General features: G+C 42.1%; 1 protein-coding gene across 2 annotated transcripts in view; it reads left to right on the plus strand.

Annotated features, from left to right (window-relative positions):
• RPS6KA3 (ribosomal protein S6 kinase A3) overlaps positions 1 to 22456 on the plus strand; it is a 131639-nt gene that overhangs the window by 62322 nt on the left and 46861 nt on the right. For both annotated transcript variants that reach the window (XM_006116147.4, XM_006116148.4), the window contains exons 8-10: positions 15524 to 15561; positions 15858 to 16000; positions 19846 to 19916. In XM_006116147.4, the coding sequence (XP_006116209.1) occupies positions 15524 to 15561; positions 15858 to 16000; positions 19846 to 19916 (252 nt within the window). The remainder of the gene's footprint in view (positions 1 to 15523; positions 15562 to 15857; positions 16001 to 19845; positions 19917 to 22456) is intronic.

The following is a 22456-nucleotide window of genomic DNA, read 5'->3' on the forward strand; positions in this document are numbered from 1 at the left end:
GTTGTAATCTTCCCCTACTTTGATTGCCTTCTAAAGGGTCCGTCTGCATCCGAAACTTCCCACATGATTCTTATGGTGAGACAGACATTTGAGTCTCTAGGTCTGATCATAAATGACCAACAATCCACACTAGGTCCAATCCAGAGTTCATAAGGGAGCATCTGGATTCCACTACAGCAAGAGCCTACTTACCTACACAGAGATACCAAGCTATGCAAGCCCTAGTTGTGATACTTTCCTTAAGCCCTGCACTTTCTGTCCTTACATGTCTGCAGCTCCTGGGCCATATGGTAGCCACAGTATATGCCATGATTGCATTTCTGGTGCCTACAACATTGGCTACCATCCATGTATGTTACCACAAGACACCACATTCACAAATGGGTCACTTTAACATCTGCTGCAATATCTTCCCTCAAGTGGGAAACCATACAACCTCCTTGCAGGAGTCACATTTCATCAGCCTCAGCCGTCTGTTCGTCTCACTGCGGACACCTCTCTTGTCCATTGGGGCGCCCATGTGAACGGCCTATCCATTCAGGGGTGATTGACACCATAGGAAGCAACTTTTCATATTAACATTCTGGAACTCAGAGCTGTCCTCAATGCCTGCAAACATTTCAGAACACATATTTCCAGTTACACAGTCAGAATTCTCTCTGACAACATTGCTATGATGTACTATATCAATCGCCAAGTAGGAGACTGTTTCTGCTCCCTTTGTGCAGGGGCTGTTCGCCTCTGGAACTGGTTTGTCGCCAACAAGATCACACTCGTAGCTTTATACTTACCAGGAATCAGCAACACTGCAGTGGACACTCTAAGCAGACACTTTGCGCCAGACCAGGAATGGGAACTCTGCCAAGATGTTCTTCTACATATCTTCCGCCTTTGGGGATTCCCGCAAATAGATCTGTTTGTCTCTCACAAAAACTCGAAATGCCAACAGTATTGTTCCAGTGCCAGGATCAGCAAGGGCTCTCTGGGTGACGCTTTTCTTAGCGAGGCAGGCGCACTGCTTTATGCATTTCTGCCCACCATGCTCATTCCCAGGGTCCTAGAGATGATCAAAAGGGACAGGGCAAAAGTGATTCTCATAGCGCCTTCATGGGCTCACCTGCTGTGGTTTTCCTTTCTTTATCAGATGTCTCTCCTACCACCTTATCTCCTCCCCAAGCTTCCTGACCTATTGACCCAGAACCACAGGACCCTTCTCCACCTACAGCCTCACGCTCTTCACTTGACTGCATGGCTCCTAATTGGTTCTCCGATTTCGAGAACCTCTGTTCTTTACAAGTCAAACAAGTCTTGATACATAATAGGAAGAACACTACAAAAGCAACCCACACACACAAATGGCGTAGGTTTGTTTCCTGGTGCTCCAGCAAACACCTGGACCCATACGTGATGCCTCTGCATGAAATCCCATTACTAAAAGTATACCTGGTGGCTATTCCTGCCTTCCAACAGTCTGTAGAAGGCACATCCATATTCTCGCACCCTACCACCAAATGCTTCCTTAACAGGTTAACCAACCTCAACCCACCCCACAGACCCCCCCCCCCCACCACCAACTCTGTGGGGCCTGGACCTAATCCTGGACATTCTCACTGAAAACCCCTTTGAACCATTGGTGACTGTACCTCTCCCAGTAGTCACAATGAAGGTGATCTTTCTGCTAACGATTATCTCAGCCTGTAGGGTCAGCAAGCTAGCAGCCTTGATTACAGGACCGCCATACACTATCTTTAACCAACACAGTGTAATATTATGCCCTTACCCAGGCTTCATCCCTAAGGTGTATTCCGAGTTTCATATTAACCAAACCCATTGTTCTTCCAGCATTTTTTCCTAAACCTCATACCTCCGCTCAAGAAGCACTGCTGCATACCCTCAATGTGCATAGAGCACTAGCCTTTTACATTCAGAGGACTAAAAAATGTAGATGGTCCCAATGTTTTCTAGTGTCTCAAGCAGACTGTTCTAAAGAACAATCACTTTCCTCTCAGCACATCTCAAATCTCACTTTCTTGTATCGAGATGTGCTACACGGTCCTCAACAAACCTCTTCCGATAACACCCACATCTCATTCTACCAGCACCGTATCCACATCCACAGGATTTCTGCATGGAGTTCCTCTTAGGGGCATTTGCCAATCAGCCACATCATCTTCTAATGGCACCTTTATGAAGCATTATGCTATAATACACCATTTGGCTGCAGACTCATCAGTGGCCTCAGCAGTACTTTCCACAGCAATTAGACCATGACTCGGAAGCCCACCGTTCAGGTGCTCTCAACCACTGCTACAAAGTCATCTACAGTGGAGTACCCATGGTGACATCACTCGAAGAAGAAGAGGAAGTTACTCAACTTGTGTAGTAACGACGGTTCTTCGAGATGTTTCCCGTAGGTGCTCCATTACCCACCCTCCTCTCCGCTTACGGAGTCTCTGCTCGTAATTGTCTTTATTTCAGATTCTCGGGCAGACGAGAGGAACTGGTGGGAACTGGACCACGTTCATGAGGGAAAGAGTGTGAATGTTGTGAGACGCTGACCTTGCATGCATGGTCCGCCTGATTACTGCTGTTAAAGACTCTGATCTGCAGCACTGGGACAAGCCCAACACCTACAGTGGAGCACCCCTTGAGGGACACATCTCGAAGACCCGTCGTTACTGCACAGGGTGAGTAACTTCCTCTTCTCCTTGGAACTGCAGTCTGGAATCTCTGAATCTTTGCTCTCAGTACTAGACTTTTGAGCTATCTGGAGCAATTTCTAAATGGGAATAAAACTCTCAACAGTGCTTCATCTGACAAAGTTCATTTTGCCTCAAAGGTTTTAGGTAAGGTAAGATTCAATTATACTTAAAATATTGCTGCCTGGGGTAATCTTACCCTTGTTTCTCAAGGATTTTGCAGATTTGTAGCAGCCAGATTCCAGAATAAAGTGTCTATTTCTGTAGAGCAAAAGAATCCAGTTGAAGTTAAAACAGGGGAAGGGGAAGGATATAATTAAAAATGCTACTCTTCAGTCAAGTTAAAGCCTAAACCTCAAAGGCTGTTAAAGACTAGTTGACTATCTGATAAACAAATGCTTATCGGATAGTCGACCAGATAGTCGACTAGTTGCTCCCCCTTCTCTGCTGGCTCTATCAGATAGAGGCAGCAAGGGGAGGAGGGAAGACAGGAGTACTTCAAAGTGACAGCACCGCAGGGATCCCAACTGACCCTAGGCTCTGTGCAGTGCTAAGCTCGGGGTCAGCTGCAGCATTTCAAAGGGGCAGCGCCGCCCTATCGACTAATCAAATAGTCGATGCAAAAATATATCGACTATTTGATTAGTGAAATATATGCTACTTAAAATCCTTTAAACCTACAGCTCCCACCTATAGTTGGTGGCTGTAGTGTTAAAAGCCAGCTCATTGAGAATCAAATATAGAAACACAGTGATGCTGTAGGTAGCCAACTTCTTGAGCTCTAAATTTTATCCCTCTGATTCTAGTGGGTTTGGGGGGGAAATTACCCAGATTTCTCATGTTATGATGCGACTGCTTTAAGAAGAGATCCCAAATCAACCCCACTAATTAGCTTTAGAAAACTAATCTGTTCTCTGTAGGAATAATACAAATTGGTGCATCTTATCCTCCTAAAACCAGTTATCCATATTAACTTTGAGAAAAGTGATCTGGATAACACTGTCCCATTTCTTCCAGTGGTGCAAATATTATTTTATTTCTGTCGTGTCCCAATATCCCCTTTATCTTGCTTATGCTTTCAATCAGTAGAAGGTCTCAACAGACAAAACTTAATTCTGAGCCATTGTTCCCAAAGTTGATCTAGCATTTGTTTATTTTTCAGGAAGTAAATACCTTTTCTTATCCTGAAAGATTCTTTGCAAACAAAATAGATGTATATTTTTTATTTCTCTTATCACCTAATTCAATATTCTTTCTCCTTTGCTAGAGTCCTGGGTTGTAACCTACTGACCTTAATACTCTTCCAGAGACCCTTTCCTTCTGAGTTCTTAGAATTTTATCCTGCAAGTCTTCATACTTTTTAAGTAACTGTCTGAAACATAGAGAATTGTATCCATTTTCCCACCACAGCTATTGGTGTCCTCATACTGGCTTTCTGAACCTTCTAGCTAAAGTCCCAAAGAAGGAGGGGACAACTTTGCTAAGTATAGTCTTATGGCTCTTTTTTTATTCCTGGGACAGACTTTCTGGAGAGCTTTTTTAATCAGGTTATTAAGGACTAAATAAGAATGAGAACTCTTTGCTTTTCTCTTAATAAAATTGTTTTCACCTGACATAATTTCAGATTTTGCACTGTTTTCTATAAACTGATCAGAAGATAAAATTATTAATCTATACAGAAGAGGGGGTATTACTGCAGGTTGTAGGAGAGAGGAAATCCAGTTCCCTTTTCTCCAAGATTATGACTAAATGAAGAACCTGGAAAGTCTACCAATTAGGAGTTACCCTTTTTATTTAAAGCACAATTTTTTAAGTGTCACAAGTGGTTACAATAGTCATCTTCTTTGGTACATCTAGACTACATTAATCTGTCAAAAGAAGATATGCAAATTTGGAGCTAATTTGCATATCTTCCAATCGTGTTACTGGAAGAGGTTTTTCAAAAGTGAAAGCAGTTTAGACTGGTTTTTTTTTAAAGAACCCCCCTTTTTCAAAAGAACCCTTCTTCCTTAAAAGTGAGATGTACAGGTTTCTTTAAAAAGGGAGATTCTTTTTGAAATTTGGAGAAAACTGAATTTTTGTTTTAAGTTTTACAGCACTTTATTTTATATTTTTTTACTTTTTACACCAAAAATTTGAATCGCCTGCCCGGCTACGATAAAGTTGTTTAAACAAATGTGTTGCAATGGTAGAAAAAATTTTGTGTTTAAAAACTGTAGGTAGTGGGGGTTCCTTTAATTTTTTTAAGGGATACTTTATAATAAAAAAAAAGATTGACACACACTGTTCTAGGACATAGAGGTTACATGGTGACTCCCATCCTCGTTCACTTTCTTCAGGCTGGTTTGGACTTTCAGATTGGACTTTCCATATATTTCATGAGGCAACAAATCTTGGTTCTCACAGAATACCCATTTATTATGGGTATGTGACCTATTACAAAAAAATCAGGTATAGTTATGGATTAAACTTCCCCTTACACCTTTTTTTAAATCAATTAATTAATTAATTTGTACCAGCCAGTTTAATCAGGGCTGGGCAAACTCTCTGTATTTGGCCACTCCAGTAGATCAAATTCTATAAACTGTTTCCTAAAGACAAGGTGGTTCTTCACTCTGCCCTTTTTTGTTTATAGGTGTCCTACCACTTTTCATGAAAATCAAGTGGTGGTTCCCCCCTTTTTTCTGCCATTGTTATGGAGAATTGCCTTCATTCCCTGGATGTCAGGAGGGCCTTGAATTTCCATATCAATAGAACCCAGGATTTCAGGGTCAGTGAATACTTTTGCTTTTTGTGTAGGTTCTAAGAAGGGTGACGAGTCCTTGCAGAATGTGTTTTTGATGCATATATTTTACAAGAGCCCACCTGAAAAGCTTAGCACTACTTATATACCTTTTATAGGGTTCTAAATTATCAGTATCAGTTGAAGAAAAAGGATCTGCTTATCTTTGTGTACAGATCAATAAAAATCTCTTCTTAATGACTAATTGCAGTTAAAAATGCAAATCACATTAGGATGTGTAAGGTATGGGATGGAGAGTAGTACAGAAAATATTTAAATGCCAATATTAAAATCGGCGGTGAGTATTCTCATCTGGATTACTGTATATAGACTGGTTACTCCATCTCAAAAAGACTTACGCAATTAGGTGGTTCAAAGAGAAGCAACAAGAATGAGTTAGGGAAATGGAAAAAACTTTCATAAAAAGAAATTGAAAAGATTGTAGTAGTTTACCTGAGAAAAAAGACCTATAAATAAGAGTTAGGACAAAAGAATACAAAATAATTAATGGTATAGTGAAGATACATGGGGAATGTCTATTTTTCCTTGCTACTTAAAAGAAGACAATAAAATAGACGGATCACAAAACTGAAACTTTTTCACATATATAATTAGACTGTAGAATTCATTGTTTTATTATGTTGATTCAAGATTCAGGGGATTAGATATTTAAATGGTTAACGAGTTTGCTTTGTTAAAGTTAATGAAAAAAATTGAAATAATTTCTGACTCTTAGGGGTTAAGATGAGATTTTCATAAGCACCAGTTTATCATCTTCTACGGTGCTTCTTGTACCTTCATGTGAGGCATTCTGGTGCTGCCTGTCAGGCAGTATATTGACTGAGGTGGCCCATAGGTCTGATCTAATACTGTAATTCCTGTGCTTCTTAATGGGGGAAGAGGGAGATAGTGTTGCTTTGGAAGAGGACTGCAAGCTGTGAGGTTTCACATTCATACCCCTGTGTTGCATTGTTGAATTAGATGCCTACCGACTCATAGACTTTAAGGTCAGAAGGGACCATTATGATCATCTAGTCTGACCCCCTGCACAATGCAGGCCACTGAATCTCACCCACCCTCTCCTAGAATAATCCTCTCACCTATATCTCAGATATTGAAGTCCTCAAATAGTTTAAGGACCCCAAGATGCAGAGAATCCTCCAGCAAGTGATCCGTGCCCCATGCTACAGAGGAAGGCAAAAAACCTCCAGGGCCTCTGCCAATCTACCCTGGAGGAAAATTCCTTCCCGACCCCAAATATGGCGATCAGCTGAAGTCTGAGCATGTGGGCAAGCTCCTAGTGCTCCGTTTGGCATATTGACTTTGTTCTTGAAAATTAATTCCTCTGTGTTGTGGAAATGGATTTGCTATAGACTAAGCTGGTTTACTGAAAGAATAGAAATTTTTTCTTATCCAGAAATGGTTGTATTCTTATGAAACCAGCTCAGTCCACAATGACCAAACTTTTAATGGAACTGTTTCTATGGTCATTCTGTAACTAGTACCTGCCTCTTTTCTGAAAGGTATTGTGAAAGGACAGTGTTATTTGCAGAATGCCACCTCATTTTGGCTTTATTACATGCATGTTTTCTGTTGATGTTAAATGGAGCTCTTTAATGTGATCACTTATGCTTTCATCAAGGTACGTGTATTCTGTCCTAATTGTACCTACTCCAATTAGTGCTATGGCAATGCTAGTAGCTTTCTCAGGAGGAACTTGGGGACACATGAATTATTTCCTAAATTCCTGCACTTTCCATCGGTTGTGTATGTCTATACAGCAGTGATGTGGGTGGGGAAAATGGTGAAATCTTTAACTGAGCTGGTTTAATTAAACAAATTCCATTTACGGGTAAGAATGTTTTTGTGAAGTATTGAGGAATGTCTTCCAGATACTTAAAAAATACCTCTCTGTGTGAGAAATAAACTTTTCAAAACCATCTTTTCTGTAGGAACCATGATGGTTCCTACATAGTTGGAGCACAGCAAGGTATTCTACCACCAGAAGCAGCAAAGATTAATAAATTAGAATTTTCAGATGAGAATTTTAGAGGTTTTATTATAAGGCTGTTTTTAAAAATTCCTCAAATTAAATCTTGTTACCATTTACTTTTTTAAATAAATATTTTAATTGTAGCTAAGGTAGAAAAATGTAATCAAACACTCTGTATTTTTAGAAATCATACATTGACTAAATGGTATATCCTTTATAGATTTCGTGTTCCTGAGTTTGAGCCTTGGTGTATCTGTCTTGTAGCTAGCTAACAAAGGTCAAAATTATTTAGCTGTTTTGAGGTCCCACACTTGGATCTGGACTTCTAAAACTCCTGTCATCTGAAGAAGTGGGTTGTGCCCACAAAAGCTCATTATAACATCTACATGTTTTGTTAGTCTTTAAGGTGCTACTAGACTATTTGTTGTGTTTCAAGTTTTTCCATTCCCGCTAAATCAGTTCTTTTAAATGTATACAAACTCTTAATTCTCATAGACCTCTTAATCCTATAGCATGCTGAAGACCCTGAACTCCTTTTAGTGGGAGTTGAAAATGCTTAGTACAGGCAGTCCCCGAGTTACACAGATCCGACTTATGTCGGATCCGCAGTTACGAACGGGGCTTTTCTCGCCCCGGAGGACGGGAGCGGCGGGACGCCCAAATGTGCCATGGTCCCGCCACCAGCGTCCTCTGGGGTGAGAAAAGTTGCTCCGCGTCTCCCTGGTCTGCTGGGGGGGCTACCAACCCAGCAGACCAGGGAGACACGGAGCAAAGCTGCGGAGCAGGCGGGCAGCGGGACAGCCCAGATGCGCCACGGCTGTCCCGCTGCCGGCATCCTCCGCGGCTTTGCTCCCCGTCTCCCTGGGGCTGAATCTGGACGCCAGTTCCGACTTACGTACAGATTCAACTTAAGAACAAACCTACAGTCCCTATCTTGTACGTAACCCGGGGACTGCCTGTACACATGAAAAGTGTTGTTGTTTTTTTTATATACAAGACCCATTTGTGGTTATAGTAAATGCTTCAAAGATACTATGTTGGTCCTTTGAATATTCTGTGCTGTGTATGTTTCCCTGCTCAGTTTGAGTATTATGGATAGAAAATTCAAGATGAAAGATCTATTGCTGCCACATGAACTACAGGCAGTCCCCGGGTTACGTACAAGATAGGGACTGTAGGTTTGTTCTTAAGTTGAATTTGTATGTAAGTCGGAACTGGTACATATTGTAGGGGAAACTCTAGCCAAACATATCTCCAGACCTCAGTTTTATTCTCCCACACCTCACTTCCCTCAGTCCTTTATTCTCAAGCTGAGATGTCTGCTGAGAAAAGCCGCTCCACGTCTCCCTGGTCTGCTGAGGGGAAGGGGAGGCGCTAGCTTCGCATCTCCCTGGTCTGCTGGGGGGAAGCAGCTAGTGCGGGGTTGCCTCACCCCGTTTGTAAGTAGGGATCCGATGTAAGTCGGATCCATGTAACCCGGGGACTGCCTGTACTGGCAAATACTTTTCAATTTTAGGGAATTCTTAAGAGGTACAGATTCTGTGTTCATTGGCATTGTTTACTAAGAAAGAATCTGAGACAATTGAAAAATTGTCCACAGACATCTTTAGCTGTTTTGTTTTGTTTTTTTAATATTGTGACTTTGTCTTTACAGACTGTTTGTTAAACTATGTAACTAGGATTGAGACACAACTTCTGAATTTCTTGGTTCTTCTTCGAGTAGTGTCCCCGTGGGTGCTCCACTCTAGGTGAAGGGTCGCCCTGAGCCACAGATTGGAGCTTCGTACAGCAGTTTCTCCTGTTGAGCCACGCATGCCCAGGAGGCGTCTCGAGCCCTTCCTGCCTCCTGAGGACCACGGCTCAACCTCCTCCCTTTCAGTTCCTCTTTAACCGCCCTCATCAGCGGACAGAGCAAACAGGAGCTCCCTGTCAGATTGACTACTTTCCCTTTAGTTATTTAGGCATAGTTATTTTAACCTGTTCTAATCCAAGTTAGTCTCTCCTTGTTTCTTTAAACAAAAAACCCTAGAAATAGGAAAAATAGATTTAATTAAAATCCCCCCCTCAGGGGGCTTGAACTCACCTCAAACCAGGACTCGGGCGTTCTCCCGGCTGTCAAAGCAAGAGACACATAAAGACATTTAAAAAGGGGGGGGGAACAGAAGAAGAAGAAGAAGAAGAAAAACCACACAAAGACATACTACAATAACAGTATAGAAGATAAATATAATAAGCTGAAGGAGGAGAGAACTCGCCACGTCCAGCTCCTCAGGCTTTAAAAAATGCACTCAATGCCAGGACCTGATGCTGACTTCAGATGGTCACTCAAACTGCATACGCTATTTGGGGGAGACTCACTCTCCCCACAACTGTACCCATTGCAATTCCCTGACAGAGAGAGCCAGAAAAGATCGTGAGCTGCGCCTCAGAATGATTCTATTTGAAAAGGCTTTACAGCCTGCGGGAGAACAACCGACAACACAGCAAGAGCCTCCCCCGCCTTCCAGTAATGACCTGAGAGCGAGAGCCTCTCCATCCTGCTCCCTTCCAGCCTCTTCCTCTCCCAGACGTAGAGGAGAGGCACACCAGGCTGGGAAGACCCCTACCACTAAGTCTTCGGGGTGATCCTCCCACTCTACGCCGGCATCGGGGCGCACAACAGCTGAGTGGCCCCGGGAGGAAAAGCCGGCGCCGCTTTAAAGTGCGGCACCGCTTCCAGCACTGGCTCCACTTCAAAACTCTGCGGCACTGAAAGCTATAGCACAGCTTAAAGCTGCGGCACCGATTAAAGTCACGGTACCGCAGCAAAAGGATGGGCAGCCTCTGAAGCCTCTGGCACCAGCTGATGCTCTGCTGGTCCTGCCACAGCCAGACAAGGCTGCTAGGGATCAGGCCCAGCGAGAGACAGGAGGCATCACTATCCGTGCTTGCCCTCTACTTCTTACTCTCTTGGGAGGTCTCCATCAAGGCAATCCCCTCCCAGGTCGATATCACCATTATCTCTTCAGGACGCTCCCCTTCCTGATGATGACTGCCACATGGTCTATTCCTCGCGACATCCATCACCTGAGAAGTCTTGCTCCCACCATTATAGGGCTCCACCACAACATAGCCCATGGCACCCATACTGGCCTTACCCACCTCCACTTTATCCACTGCATTGGGGACCGTGGGAACACTGGGAGCCATATGGACACCGCTCCCCACCTTGCTCCACCGCATCCTGGAGAAGCTTGTCTTGGCCACAGCCCCTACCTCCAGCAAGTCTTTCGGAGGGCGAGGCGGAATGAATATCAGACAATGACTCCGATGCTCAGTCAGTAAATGTCACACACTCTGATGCCCTTGATGCACAACCAGATGACGCTGTAGTACCACCAGACACTGGAACAATTGGCGATCTAAAACAGTTCCAAGAACTATTCAAGAGAGTAGCAACAAGCCAGAATGTCTCCCTGCAAGAGGTGCAGAAGAAACAATACCAATTGCTAAAGAATCTACATCCCACACTACATGGCAGGATTGCCCTGCCCATAGACGAGGCAATAATGGACACCTCAGAAGACCTGTGGAAGACAACTGCATCCATTCAACCAACTAATAAGAAAATTGACAAAGTACTTTGTCCCCTCAAAAGACAACGACTTTCTCTTCACTCACCCACAACCTAACTCACTAGTCGTGGACCCAGCACAATAACGAGCGAAGCTTCCACAATATAGGATGGGCAACGCAGACAAGGACCACAAAAAATTGGACTCCTTTGGCAAGAAAATATACTCCTCTTCCACTTTACAACTCAGAATATCAAATTACTCTGCTCTTAGCAAATCACGACTTTGACAACTACTCAAAACTGGGAGAACTAATGCTACACCTCCCTGACTCCAAAAGACCCATCTTAAAATCAATAGTTCATGAGGGCCATATGATCGCCCACACCGCTCTCCAAACAGCAATGGATGTAGCTGACACCACAGCCCGAGTTACAGCTACAGTGGTGGTGATGCATAGAACTTCTTGGCTCCAGTCGTATGGAGTTCCCCGCAAACTCCAGCCCAAAGTGGAAGACTTGCCATTTGACAAGCAAAAGTTATTTGCAGCCACTACAGACAAAATGCTCCACAACAGCAAAAATTCTAAGTCCACACTTCGCACGTTAGGCATGTACACGCCACCCTATAAACGCAGGTGATATACCCCATATAATTCATATAATCGATACCGATATGGACAATATAATCGACCACAGAGGCCTTATGAAGACACCAGACCAAGACAGCGAGGTCCCAGAAGGCGACCTAACCAAGTCCGCCCACCGGCTACTCAACTATCTAAGCAGCAAATTTGAATATTTGGTCGAGGGCCTGCAAGACCTCCTTCATGATCTAGCACCAGCTCAACATGGCCACCTATTCAACCACTGCTTGCACCCCTTCCTCCCACAGTGGGAATCCATAACATCGGACCACTGGGTCCTAGAGATAATTCGAGTGGCTATAGCATCCCTTTTATTTCTATCTCCTCTACCCTTCACCCTATCCCGTCCCTTTTCAGGGACCACTCTCACGAAACCCTTCTAAAACAAGAGATCGATTGGCTCCTTGTCATCGCAGCAATAGAAAGGGTACCCCGAGAGTTCCACGGGAGAGGGTTTTACTTGAACTATTTCTTGACCGAGAAAAGAACAGCGGGTTGGAGACCTATATTGGATCTCCGCAAACTGAACACATTTCTCAAGAAACAGTGTTTCAAGATGGTTACTCTCTCCGCAATCATTCCTGCGCTAGATCAAGGGGACTGGTTCACAGCCCTCGACCTCCAAGATGCCTATTTCCATATAACCATCCACCTCTCCCACAGACACTACCTACGCTTTGCGTTCGGTCCAGACCACTTCCAATACAAGGTTCTCCCCTTTGGCCTCTCATGAGCTCTGAGGGTATTTTCGAAGGTAATTGCGGTCGTAGTTGCGTACCTCAGGTGGCAGAATGTTGTCATATTCCCCTACCTGGACGACTGCCTTCTAAAGGGATCCTCATACGCCGAAACCACCTCTATGATACATACAACCATGGTCCTCCTCAACCGTCTAGGCCTCCTGATCAACAAAGACAAATCAACGCTGCACCCAGTCCAAGATATAGAGTTCATTGGCGCACGACTGGACTCCATTACAGCCCGAGCATACCTACCTCGGCAATGTTTCGCAACTGTACAGGAAATTATAACCGGGATGCTCACAATGCCTACCACCAAAGTACATACATGCTTCCGACTAATGGGAGACATGGCTTCCAACACCTACGTAGTCCACCATGCTCGCCTACACTTTCGATGCTTCCAGCTCTGGGTGGTGACTGTTTACATCCCATCACAACACCCTCGAAGCAAAAGGGTTACTATCCCATCAAAAGTGCTTGCATCCCTATGATGGTGGACCATGCCAATCTTCTGGTGGGGGTCCCATTCCAACAAACCGAACCCACTATCGAAATTACCATGGATGCTTCCCTCTTCGGCTGGGGTGCACATATGGACAGCCACGAAGTTCAGGGCAGGTGGTCCCCAAACGAGACACTCCTGCACATCAACCTTCTCGAATTAAGAGCACTAAGGAACGCTTGCACACACTTTGCTTTCGACATCACCAATCATACAGTTCGCATCCTAACGGACAATATTTGCACGATGTTCTACATAAACAGACAGGGCAGAGCCCGCTCCCGCTTCCTATGCGTGGAGGCTATTCGCCTCTGGAACTCGTGCATCCGCAACCAGGTCACCCTTATAGCATTCTACCTGCCGGGGGTGAACAATACCAGAGCGGACTCCCTCAGTCGAAACTTCACCTTAGACCACGAATGGGAATTACATATGGAGGTCACAAACTCAGTTTTCCACCAGTGGGAATGGCCATCTATAGGCCTCTTCACTTCAGCCCAGAATACCAAATGTCCCCAATTCTGCTCACGTGCGGGACTTGGCAAGCACTCTCTGGGGGGTGCCTTCCTAATCAAATGGGCAGCCCCCCCTACATTACGCCTTTCTCCCATACCTCTCATCCCAAGAGTCCTACGCAAAATCCTGAGACACAAAGCCCTAGTCATCCTGATTGCCCCATCATGGTCTCGCCAAACCTGGTACCCATACCTTCACAAGCTAGCGGTCCAGCCTCCCCATCCACTACCATACTGGATAGACCTACTATCTCAGGACAACGGCAGGATACTACATCCACAACTCCATACCCTGCATCTTCAAGCATGGCTTCTTTCTGGTTCTCAGAAGACCGCTGCTCGCAGCAAGTAAAAGACCTCCTCCTCCATAGCAGGAGGCAATCCACTCAAAACCTACCAGCAGAAATGGGTACGATTCTCTCTCTGGTGTCAATGGGCCAAAGTGGAACTGTGTCTCTCCACTGAATACCATCCTAGACTACATTATGGACCTTAAAGCATCAGGACTGTCAATTTCCTCTCTAAGAGTACATCTCTCTGCAATAGCAGCATTTCATACCTCGGTGGACGGCTTCTCCATTTTTAACCATCCTATCACGAAGAGATTCCTCAAGGGACTCTGAAATGTGTACCCACCATATAAGGCCCCACCCCCCTTGTGGAACCTAAATCTCATTTTGGACTACCTCGCCAGACCTCCTTTTGAACCATTGGCAACAATACCACTGCCCTTCCTTTTTATGAAAGTCTGCTTCCTCTTAGCCATCACCTCCGTCAGAAGGGTGAGTGAACTTGCAGCACTAATGTCGGAACCCCCTTACACAGTTTTCACGAAGGATAGAGTCATACTTAGACCCCACCCGACGTTTCTGCCCAAGGTCTGTACGGAATTCCACGTCAACTAACCGATCGTATTACCTGCCTTTTTCCCGAAACCACACTTTTCACAGAGAGATGCCACCCTGCATACTCTGGATATCCGGAGGGCTCTGGCCTTCTTCCTAGAAAGAACAAAACCATTTCGTAAATCTGAAAGACCTTTTATTTCCATCGCTGAACGATCCAAAGGGACACCAATATCATAGCAACGAATCTCAAAGTGGATATCGACATGTATAATCAAGTGCCACTCTCTGGGCAATAGACAGTTACAGCACCCACCACGAGCGCATTCCACCCGAGCCACGGCTGCCTCTACAGCCTTTCTGGGCAACGTCCCCTTAAGAGACATTTACTGGGCAGCAACATGGTCTTCAGACCATACTTTTGCTAAACACTACGCTATTCTTCCACAACTCAAGTGACTCAGCAGTTGCCAAAGCAGTGCTCTCTACCACTGCCAAACAATGACTCCGGCTTCCTCCAGCCTTACATTGAATACTGCTTTGTAGTCACCTAAAGTGGAGCACCCACAGGGACACTACTCGAAGAAGAAAAGGGAGTTACTCACCTCGTGCAGTAACGAGTGTTCTTCAAGATGTGTCCCCCCGTGGGTGCTCCACGACCCTCCCTACCTCCTCTCTGCTCAGAGTCGAAATTACTCGGGCGGAGACAAGGAGCTGAAAGGGAAGGGGTTGAGCCGTGCTCCTCAGGAGGCGGGAAGGGCTCGAGATGCCTCCTGGGCATGCGTGGCTCAACAGGGGAAACTGCAGTACAAAGCTCCGATCTGTGGCTCAGGGCGACCCTTCACCTAGAGTGGAGCACGCACGGGGACACACATCTCGAAGAACACTCGTTACTGCACAAGGTGAGTAACTCCTTTTTTTTGTTAGGCTCTGATCCTGCAAACTTGCCATGCACAGATCCGAAAGTCTATCTGAGAAGAGCAGGATTGTAGCCTTAGAAAACGCATTGAATAGATGTTTATGTAACTTTATTAAAATTATAATTTTTAATTGTAAATTCCAAAATTATTCTTCTAATCAGTAGTTTTCTTAGATTTTTACTGTTACATGTCTTTGGGTGTTGATGTTACTCTCTAAAGTGCTATTCTTTATGAAGTTTCTTTTAAGTGTCATGAAACTTTCTAAAACAAGGTTAAAAGATACTTTCAACTGCTTTTTTTTTTTTTTTGTTTGTTTGTTTTTAGTATACTTTTGGATGAAGAAGGACATATCAAATTGACAGGTAAGTAAAAATAAATTCCAGTTTATGAAATTTTTATTTCATATATTGTCTGAATTACTTTTAAAAGAATATAGTAAAATCTGAATTTTCTTTTGCATTACAAGTAATTTTTAAGAACAGATGGTATTATTTAATATGGACTAAATTAAATGGCATTATTTAAATAAGAAATCTGGTTTAAATAACGAGCACTATTGTGACTTTTTTCATGGTTTTATAGCTTTTGTGTTGATTATATTATGCTTAGAAATTCTTAACCAATAGGAAAATTTCATTTCAGTTTGTATGTTTTCCAGATTTTGGCTTAAGCAAAGAGTCCATTGATCATGAAAAGAAAGCATATTCCTTCTGTGGGACAGTAGAATATATGGCGCCAGAGGTGGTTAATCGACGAGGCCATACACAGAGTGCAGACTGGTGGTCTTTTGGTGTTTTAATGGTAGGTTTCTGATAAACCGGAATCTTAGCAAAATGTGGGTTATGATTGGCTTAACCCAGTCACATGAAGTTATTGATAATTAGCTCTACTGTTCAGTTTGGATCAACATCGTGGAACAGAAGATTTCACCTCATCACTGATATCATTCCACCTTCTTTCTTTTGCTTGAATGGCATATTGTGTGCCTATGACTTTCTTAACCGGGACTCATAATATCTGAAATAGTGTCTTTCCATAAAATATTTGTTTTTGTAGCCTGTATTTCTGTTTCCTAAGGTTGATTGATCTCAGAAAATGAACTATCAAAATGGACGTTCAGTTAATCTTTTTGCAATGGATTCCTCAAAATAAGTCTTCATAGTGACTTCAGCCTCTGCCCGGTATAGCTAAACCTGTTTGTTCAGTTGCTTCTTTTGGTGAAACGGTTGTTCTTAACCAGGTAATAAAACAAATTGCTCCTTAGTTCCTGATGTACTTTATGTAGATGGTAGGTCCGCTTCTTGGAAATCTACCTCAAAACTGTCGATGAACAGATTATATCACCATTTTCTTCATCAGTGTTGGCTTGTCCACCCTTGTATCATGTTTATTTTCACTTTGCATCAGTTACAGGAAGCAGTCACTTGAAGGAAAAGTGTGTGCATGCATGCACTTGCATGTACATACCAACCAGAGATAATGTTTATATGTGGTAGACACTGTAACTATCAAAATTTAACGTTTTAAGGTGGGACTTCCAAAAGTACTCAGCACTGGGTGAAGTCTGCTCCTATTGAATTCAAATTAATTAGGACTGATTTACAGCCAAGTCTGAGCATTCTTGAAAATCCCACTCTTAAAATATTCTGGGTCCTAAATAATCTTTTGGGGAAGAGGGTAGAGATCTTGGATGAGGATCTGTGAAAATGACATATGAACTCCAATTACAAGAGGATATTTCTTAGTCTTGCTTAGTTTTTTGGTGGTGGGTACTTGTAGATGTTATGAAATATCTCATAAATAAGCTCATTAATTCATATGAAATTTTAGACTTGTATATTTGCGAACTTTGCAAATTAGAAGTAAGCAAATATACATCAGAAAAGAATAATACTGTACAATATCATTTATTTTATTTTGACATGGGTAGGTGTTTTAATTTTAATTATGTATTTCATAGACCACAATTGAATGTACACAGTAATTTTTAAAAAGTCTTGATGAGATTAGACCTTTCTCCAGAATACCTTACCAGGATGTGTGATGAGATTATCTAAGTACTGCAGTTCTTCTGTTAAATTAAATAGGAAAAAAAAGTTAGCTGTACAATCAGTTTCCAGTGCAAAATTCAGTGCTTCATCTGCGGTGTTAAATTGTCAGCATTGAATAATTTTTATAAAAAACAAGGTATATAGGTATAGGTTTAAAAACTGTATGGCTGTGTCTACACTGGCATGAATTTCCGGAAATGCTTAAAACGGAATACTATTCCGTTTTCATTTTTTCCGGAAAAGGAGCGTCTACATTGGCAGGCTGCTTTTTCAGAAAAGCACTTTTTCCGGAAAAGCGTCTGTGGCCAATGTAGACGCGCTTTTCCGGAAAAGAGCCCCGATCACCATTTTCACGATCGGGGCTTTTTTCCGGAAAAGACTACTGGGCTGTCTACACTGGCCCTTTTCCGGAACAGTGTTCCGGAATAAGGACTTATGCCCGAGTGGGAGCAGAATAGTTTTTCCGGAATAGCGGCTGATTTTGTACAGTAGAGCATCGTTGCTTTTCCGGAAATTCAAGGGCCAGTGTAGACAGCTCATAGCTTATTCTGGAAAAGCGGCTGATTTTCCGGAATAAGTGGCCCAGTGTAGACACAGCCTATGTGGGTTATTGCACTTCCTTATTTTGTACTCAGACTGTTACAGTTGGGTGTGTAATCAGGCTTATTATTCAGTCATAATTATTGATTTACAGTTTCAAACTTTAGGGCCATAATGAAAACTCAGGAATAGAAGTGACAGAGAGCTAGTTGTGTTAGTCTGATCTTGGTAAAGCAAAAAAAGCAGTCATGTAGCACTTTAAAGACTAACAAGATGGTTTATTAGGTGATGAGCTTTTGTGGGGCAGACCCACTTCTTCAGATCATATTCTGAAAGTAAATTGGCATGACCATTATATAACAGTGAAATAGAAGATACTCTGTATGTAACATGACCACATTAATATGGGTGCTTAAATCTGAACTTTATCATTTCATGACTTTTGGTGATTTTAAGTGACCAAATATTGCATGAACATAAGTAAACATATGCATAAACATAAATTTCATTAACGTATTTTGAATTAAATTCTCTGGGTTTTATGTTGCAAAATAGCTTGAAAGCATCAGCACTTAAACTGTATTACAAATTCATAAGCATCTAACATCACCTCACAACATCTTAAAGATTTAACTTTTTAAACTATCTTGAATATATAGGGTGACTTAAACTGCCATATAGTAGACTAAGGGCTAATACTGATAATTACATAATTTTACAAGTGTGCATTTAGAAAAGTACTTAAGCTACTTCAGCTGCTTTTAGTGCACTTTTGCTCTTAAAGGTGATAGTAAAAATGGCATTGTGAGACCATGTTGTGCAGGTCATATTTGTTGAGATTACAAAAAAAAATTTAAGGTTAACGTCACAAGCTATATTCATGATCAGGGCTCAACGATCGCGGCGAAAAACCACTCGCCAGCCCCGCACCGCGCATGCGAGACCTGCCATGGACGAGTAGATAAGCGTATTTGTCGAGCCCTGTTCATGATCATCCACAGTAATAATAATTCTGTGCTCAGTTGTACTTTTCCATCATTATTGTGTCTAAAGAGGCTGCATAATAGTTGAAATTGGTCTGGCAAATGGGAATTAAATAAACAATTATTTAAACAATTTATGAACCTGAATAATGAAACACAGTTGTTTCTCTAAAGCTTGTATGAGTAAAAGGTAGTTAACTTTTTTTTCCCCAAATTAGGCATGATCCTGAATTCTAAAGAGATCAGATTAGTAGACTAAGAATGTGCCTCATTTATACAGACAAGGTGAGAGAGGTATTATCTGTTAGTGGACCGACTTCTGATGGTGAAGAGACAAGATCCACAGAGTCCTTCTTCGACTTTATGGTTCAAAAGCTTGTCTCTTTCACCAAGAAAAAGGGGTCCAATAAAAGATTTTAACTGCTACAACACAAACCTCTTTTATACAGTCACTTTCAGAATAGAACAATATTTTAAAAGTGATAGCTGCTCATTAAAAGGCATTTTAAAATATATATACATGTATAATCCAGATTTTCTCATTGAGCCCTCTGATCTAATTATATTCCCATATACATACACACACACATGCAGTAACTACTTTTAATTGTGCATAATATTATTATCCATCTTTTTTTTTTCTAATAAAGAATATTTACATGCCAGTCTTCATTGTTTCACCATTTAGACATGTGGTAGTATTTTTTAACTGGGAAAACTATATTTTTGTCCCATTGAAAAACTCAGATAAACAAAGATACCTTGCTCAAGCTCCCAAAGAAAATTGTATTTAGAGAAAACTAAACATAGAAAGTTACAGGTAAACAGGAATTTTTCAGAAGGTTAGTGTGTAAACACAGAGTAATGACAGAAACTGTTTTGCAGCCTTAAGTTCAGTAAGTGCTTCCTAATGTTTGCAATAATTAAAACTTGTAGCACAAGCAATTGCTTTGCAAAGTCTTAATTATTATATTCATGACTTTTAAAAGACTATTCTGTTGAGTACTTTTGTCAAAAATTAGATATTGTCCAACTCTTGTAATGTAATTGATGCAAGTTTTACTCTATACAGTTTGAAATGCTCACGGGTACTCTACCTTTCCAAGGGAAAGACAGAAAAGAAACCATGACTATGATTCTCAAGTGAGTACACTCTCTTACTTTTGTATCTTCTAAAGGGATGTCCTATAGGCAACAAACCTGATTTCTTCTCCTCCCTCATTTTCAAAAATAGTGGTATATCCTTGCTCCCTTTTCTACACACCTAATTTGCCTGTTCTTCTAGTCCTTTCCCTTACCAATTTCAAAGAATTTATCATTCTTTTAATCTAATATTTCCTTAATTTATAACTATCTTTTCCAGCCCTATTTTCTCTCCATAAAACTTTCTTTTATGGATGTGAATGTTTAACCAGCTAACCAGTGGGGCTGGAGCAGCTTCCCACCTGCCACGGGCTCCAGCCCTGTAAGGTATAGGAGAGGCATGGAGAGGGGTTAAATATTTAACCAGTTAAACAATATTTTTAGCTGGTTAACCAATTACACAGGATTTTACATCCCTTTTTATTGTACGCTACACGTTTCTGACATAATCCCATCTTTTTAAAAAAAGTCTCCTTCGTCTATTCCTGTTTGTTCCATTCTCCTCCCCCTGCTCCTTTACACTACATGCATTGCCAACAGAGTTCTTCCTTAGTACCTTCCCCCAGTTTTCCAAAATCTATATCCACCTTTGACCCTCATGAAGTTGCTCTGTCTCCAACCTTTTGAGTCACTGTACGGACCATATTCTTGACTATTTTCAGTGTGGGCTTTGGTTTTGCTTTAGCTATAGCATGGAAAATGCTTGCCTTTGTGTAGTTAGAGATCTTATTTCTGTTGACAGAGACTTGCTGTCTCTCCTTGTTCTCCTTGACTTCCGTGAAATCTTTGATATTGTGGAACCCTCCTCCTGAAACTTTATCTTTATTTGTTTCTTCCTATCAGAGTTTCAGTCCTACCTATCACATCCCTACTTTTCCTCTCTCTCAGTTCTATGCTAAGACCCTTCCTCTGTTGTCATTTTATCTTGGGACCCCAGTCTTAGCTACCATGTGTATATTGATTCTAAATTGTATCTTTACGTAGCGCTAATGACATCTTCTTGACAGCCTGTTTTGGAAAATTACATTTATTATTTCCTCTGATTCCTTCAACGAAATATCTCACAGTTGCATCAGTAAACAGAATCCATTGTTTTTCTTTCCCTGTCTGACTCTGCTCTTCCATTTGCTTTTTTTTTTTCTTCTACATATTCTCTTTGGCCTTGAAGTTTCCTTTTTCCTTTTGCATCTCTTACATGTGAAAAACTGTTCATCAGTTCCAGTTTATGCCATGCTGGCTGAAATCTTTATTCATGTTGTCTTCTGTTAATCTTAATTATTGCTACGTCTTAAACTCTCCAAACCTAAGCAGATATAGGTTGGTGCTGCCTACCTCATGTTCATGGGTGAGTTCTGCACTGCTGTACAATACAGAATTTGCACAGAAAATAATGGGTTTTGCACAGAATTTCCTTCCTCCCACACCCAAAATAGGCTGCAGGACTGCTAGCCACTATTGGGTGCACTGGACCTAGCAGAGCCCAGTTCACAGGTAGACAGCACTGCTGGGGGAAAGGAAGGAAGCTGGGAAGGGAAGAAAGCTGGGGTCTGCAGGGCAGCTGCAGTTCACCGCATACCCTGTAGGAAAGAGGTGACATGCATGGAACATCATATAAGCCCAGAATCCAGCATTAGGGTATTTCTCCTTCTGGATCTACAGGGGGAGGAAATGTGAGTGTCTGGGTTGGAGGTGGGGACCTAGTTGGGTGCTGGGATATATATGGGGTATGAGTGTCTGGGCAGAGGAGGCATAGCTGGGCTCTGGAGAGAGGGTGCATGCAAGCATCTGGGCTGGGGAGTGCCATGCAGCTGTACTCTGAGAGTAGGGTGTCTGGCCCCCTGTTGGGCTCTTGGTGGGTGGAGGAGAGAGACTGGAACTAGGTTTGGTGGTGGGTATTTCTCAACTGTACTTCTGGAATAATTTTGTGTCAGTGTTGTTACAGACATCAGGCTGGTCTACATTAAGGCTGTAAGTTGATTTAAATTGTTAATTCAGTTCCACACAGTACATAACTGAAGTTGGCATAATTTAGGTAGACATATACCAGTGTCTACACTGTACTATGTCAACAGAAGATGCTCTCCCATCCACATAGGTCCGTCGCTTGGGGAAGTGGAGTACAGATGTCAAAAGAAGAGCAATCCCCCATCAACTCAGCCTGTCTTCACCTGACCACCTAAATTGACACTGATGTAGCAATGTCAGTGGTTCCAGTTTAGCTGGTAGTGTAGACTTGGCCATGTATAATTGCCGATAGGTATTTTGAAATTGCCAAAATAATTGTAACTGGTATTGTTTTGACATATGAAATATGCAGAATTCTAAAATATCACATGTAGAATTTTTAATTTGTTGATGCAGAATTCCCTCAGGAATATCATGTACAAGAAGCATGAAACCAGACAGTCGCTCATTCTTTCAAGATCCAATTCAAATTTCCTACCTGATTCTTTTTTTTAATTTAACTAGGGCTTTGTTTCTGCCTACTTTTCATAAACCACATTTTTATATCCCTTATTCTGCTTATACACATAGGACTT

The sequence above is a fragment of the Pelodiscus sinensis genome, chromosome 1 (assembly GCF_049634645.1).
Source record: "Pelodiscus sinensis isolate JC-2024 chromosome 1, ASM4963464v1, whole genome shotgun sequence".
Classification (NCBI taxonomy): Eukaryota; Metazoa; Chordata; order Testudines; family Trionychidae; genus Pelodiscus; species Pelodiscus sinensis.